Raw genomic sequence first — 4087 nt, 5'->3', positions numbered from 1 at the left:
TTTTTTTTTTTTTTTTTTTTTTTTTGGCAGCTGGCCAGCACAGGGATTGACACCTGGACCTTGGTGTTATCTCTGGGACCCTCTTATGAGATTGGGGGAAAGTCCAGATTTGCTAGGGAGACTGGGACTCTTGTAGAGCATAGTATCTTGTTTGTCCTGTCACTAGGATCTAAGTAGGTCTATAGCAAGTTCTAAGATGTAGCCATCCTTCTGGGACTACTATTCCATACTCCACAATCTTCAGGAGGGTCCCCTGGGAACCTGTAGTCTGAATGGTGGTGATACATCAAGATCAGTTGGAGCCTGATTTATTAATTGATTTGCATGAGCACAATTAAGTGCCCTCTTTCCCAGAGAATTCTGAAAAGAACGCCCATTGGTGGATAGAAAAAACCCAAAATTCTGCATCTCAGGCTCCCTCCTTTCTGCCTGAAGCTATCTTACCAAAATGTACGATAATTCACGTAATAATAATGGTTACCACTTTTTGGAAACCTAGTATGATCCCAAAACTTTGCTTTGTGTTTTATATCCTTTTTATTCAATAAATTATCTTCAGCACTGACTATGTGCAAGGCACTATTCTAGATGATGGGGATACAACAGGGGGAGAAGAAAAGATACAAATCCCTGCCCTGTGTAACTTAATTTCCAGAGGGGGGAGACAGACAACAAAATAAACACATTGCATAATGTGTTAAAAGAAGTTAAGTGCTATGAAAAAATAAAAATAAAGCAGAGAGTGCATGGAGGGATTACAATCTTTAAAGAGGTAGTCAAGGAAAAACTCCACAATCTGGCAAAATCAGGAGGAATAAAGCTCAGAGAGGCGATGGGTGCCCAAGGTCACAAACTAGTTATGGCAAAAGATGGAATTCAAACACATGCCTGTCCCAAACCCAGACTCTTTCCACATCAGCTTTAATCTTGTAAAACCTTTTATACTGATATTCTCAGACATCTCAGGATTAACGAGGCCCAACCCCACTTAATTTTCAGAGATCAGATAACATGAGCCATGTTGAATCCAAGAACAAAGAGCACACAGACAGGGCATGCTGATAAATCATGGCTCTCATTAACAGTCACACAAATAAAAACTAAACTGGGACTGCTGAGGTCTAGGATCTGCAGACCCTCTCATGGACCCTTTTTTTGTAGTGCTCTCTTTGTCCAGGAGCTTGTTTGTGGGAGGTGCATCCTCTCGGAGCTTCTCACAGAAGGTTGACCATTCTCTCCAGGCCGCCTCATCTTCGACAACCTGAAGAAATCCATCGCCTACACCCTGACCAGCAACATTCCTGAGATCACGCCCTTCCTGCTGTTCATCATCCTCCGTATACCCCTGCCTCTGGGCACCATAACCATCCTCTGCATTGATCTGGGCACTGACATGGTGAGGACCAAGCTGGGACCCAGTTCTTGGAACTCCTGTGTGATGGACTGAGTAGTAGGAGAAACCTGTGTCAAGAGAGAGGGGCAGAGATGGAGTTACTTCTGAGTTTTTCTCTGAACTCTGCGACCTCTGTCATTTCTACCTTTTATCCTCCAGGTCCCTGCTATCTCCTTGGCTTACGAGTCAGCTGAAAGCGACATCATGAAGAGGCTTCCACGGAACCCAAAGACTGATAATCTAGTGAACAACCGTCTCATTGGCATGACCTATGGACAGATTGGTACAGCCAGAGGAAGGAGGGGTGAAGGGAATGGGGAGTGTTTGTCCCTGCCTGGCCATTTGAGCCACCTCAGTTTGGAAGTCAAAGAGACATGTTCTCAGCAACAAAGTGAGAACACAAAGAACCATTGATCTCTGATCTTTCCAACTTAGAGTCCAGTAGAAAAGGAACAAACATACATAAAATAATAGTCTCTTCCCAAGAGCTAAAAGTGAGTGTAAACAGAACATGCTACGGGAGTACAAAGCAAGCAGGCTCACCAATGATGAGCAGTCAGTGAGGCCTCATGGTGGGAATAGAGCTGAAACTTGGTATTGGAGGATAGACCTTAGACTAGTAAGTGTATGGTCAGGTATGGGGGACCAGAGGAGAAGGGAAATTCACATGGCACGGTTAGAGAACAGTGACTAAATCAGTTTGGTGGAGCCCTTAGTCTTAACAAAGGAGTAGTGGAAAATAAGGCTGTAGACACAGGTAGCATTTATACTGGGGCCAGCCTTGAAAGACACTTGAGTTGCCAGGTGCAATAGCATGTTTCAGGCAACAAGGCGAGGGATAGACAGGGAACGCAAACTGGGGACAAGGAAAATCACCCCAATATCTAGGGGGAAAAAACATGCAAAAAAAGCACATATTTCGGAGTCATACCTATGTTTGAATCCTAGTTTCATCACTTGCTGCCAGTATGACCCTGGACAAAGACTCAATCTTTTTTGTGCTTCAGTTTTCCCACTTATGAAACATAAATAATAGTTCAGAATTATTGTGAGGATCTATGTCCACAAGGTAACTTGCACAACTCTATAGCTAAGTAAGCATAACGTCAGCTCTTGCTGTGGTCCGGGCATGGAGGACAGGGGGTTTGATGAAAGGAGAGGCAGGGGGCAGATAGGAGAGGGAGAGGGCTTGATGAGTGTCCAAAAGTCAGAAGAACTGGAGGAAGAGGAGTCCGTCATTCAAACGTCAGCTCTTGCTGTGGTCCGGGCATGGAGGACAGGGGGTTTGATGAAAGGAGAGGCAGGGGGCAGATAGGAGAGGAGAGGGCTTGATGAGTGTCCAAAAGTCAGAAGAACTGGAGGAAGAGGAGTCCGTCATTCACTCAATAGGGAGAGGGAGCAAGTTGCTCCTAAAGTCTTTTTCTGTCCTAAGATTCAAAGGTAACGCCAAGTTAGAGTTTAGAAACAGATGTCAGGGCTTTGAGGCAAGTACCATAGAGGTGACAGGATCAGATTGTGGACAGCAAGAATCTTCAGTGTTACTGCTCAGACAAACACCAACCCAGCTAGAAGCAAGTCCCAGCCTCCACCCCCTCCCTGGCCTGCCTTTTGGGGCCCTTCTCTGACCCAGGTTCCCCTGTCCTGTGACTTCATCACTCACAGGGATGATCCAGGCTGTGGCTGGATTCTTCACCTACTTTGTGATCCTGGCTGAGAATGGTTTTAGGCCTACTGATCTGCTGGGCATACGCCTCAACTGGGACGATCGGTATGGGAATGATCTGGAAGACAGCTACGGGCAGCAGTGGGTGAGTAGAGGGGAAAGGTGGCAGGAGTGACCAGGAAAAGTGAGGAAGTGACAGGGAAGAGTGGGTTGTGCAAATGCTTGAAGAGTGGGAGACAGGAGCCACCAGAGTTGATGCCTCACCTCTGGTCCTACAGGAGCACTTGAACATTTGACCTCAATCTCCAATCACATCAGCAAATATTCTCCTCTCTGCTGACAATGACCTCATCTCTGTTAATTCTTACTATCTGTTGTCTGTCCCTTCCTTTCCGGATCCTTTGACCCCCCTGGACCTGGAGATCTTCTTTGTCATATCAACTTTTCTGGGCTGATTTCTGTTTTGCCAGGTTTTAATCATGATTGCCCCAGAAATGAATTCTGGGTCCTCTTCTGTCACACTCTCTCCCTCCAGGAGATTTCAAATAGTATGGTTTAAAATCAAAAAACCTATTTCTTTGTATATTCCTTTCTCATTGTTCTAAGCATTTTAAACCTAGAGGATGCTTCTCTGTAATAGTCTTTTCTAACATCCAAAATAAATGAGGCTCAGACTGAAGGCCTCTCGCCAACCATATGTGTTCAACAATTTTGTAAGTATGCTTTTTTGTATCTGTGAACATTCCCGTCCCAATTTTTAAGACATTGGGAGATGTTACATCAATTATCACTAAAATAGAATCACAGAGGACACATAGTCTATTACCATCATTCTATAAATGAGGAAACTGAGTCTAGAAAAGTTTAATGACTTCATCAAGGTCCCACAGTGGACACCTAAAAGAGCCAGACTACAATCCTGGACTCTTGATTCCTACTGAGCACTTTCAACTTCACCATGATGCCTCCAAACCAGGCAACTACAGGTTTCTCAAAAGTATGTTCAAATCTAAATTGAAAAAATGCCCCTC

At 44.7% G+C, this 4087-nt stretch overlaps 1 protein-coding gene across 1 annotated transcript in view; it reads left to right on the top strand.

Moving 5' to 3' along the window:
* Positions 1-4087, top strand: part of ATP1A4 (ATPase, Na+/K+ transporting, alpha 4 polypeptide) — a 30713-nt gene that overhangs the window by 21132 nt on the left and 5494 nt on the right. The window contains exons 15-17 of the mRNA XM_008569515.1: positions 1242-1396; positions 1553-1676; positions 3056-3201. Coding sequence (XP_008567737.1) covers positions 1242-1396; positions 1553-1676; positions 3056-3201 — 425 coding nt within the window. The remainder of the gene's footprint in view (positions 1-1241; positions 1397-1552; positions 1677-3055; positions 3202-4087) is intronic.

This window comes from Galeopterus variegatus, unplaced genomic scaffold, assembly GCF_000696425.1.
Source record: "Galeopterus variegatus unplaced genomic scaffold, G_variegatus-3.0.2 Scaffold506, whole genome shotgun sequence".
Taxonomy (NCBI): Eukaryota; Metazoa; Chordata; class Mammalia; order Dermoptera; family Cynocephalidae; genus Galeopterus; species Galeopterus variegatus.
The sequence above is the reverse complement of the archived record's forward strand: the minus strand, read 5'-3'. Positions and strand labels throughout refer to the sequence as shown.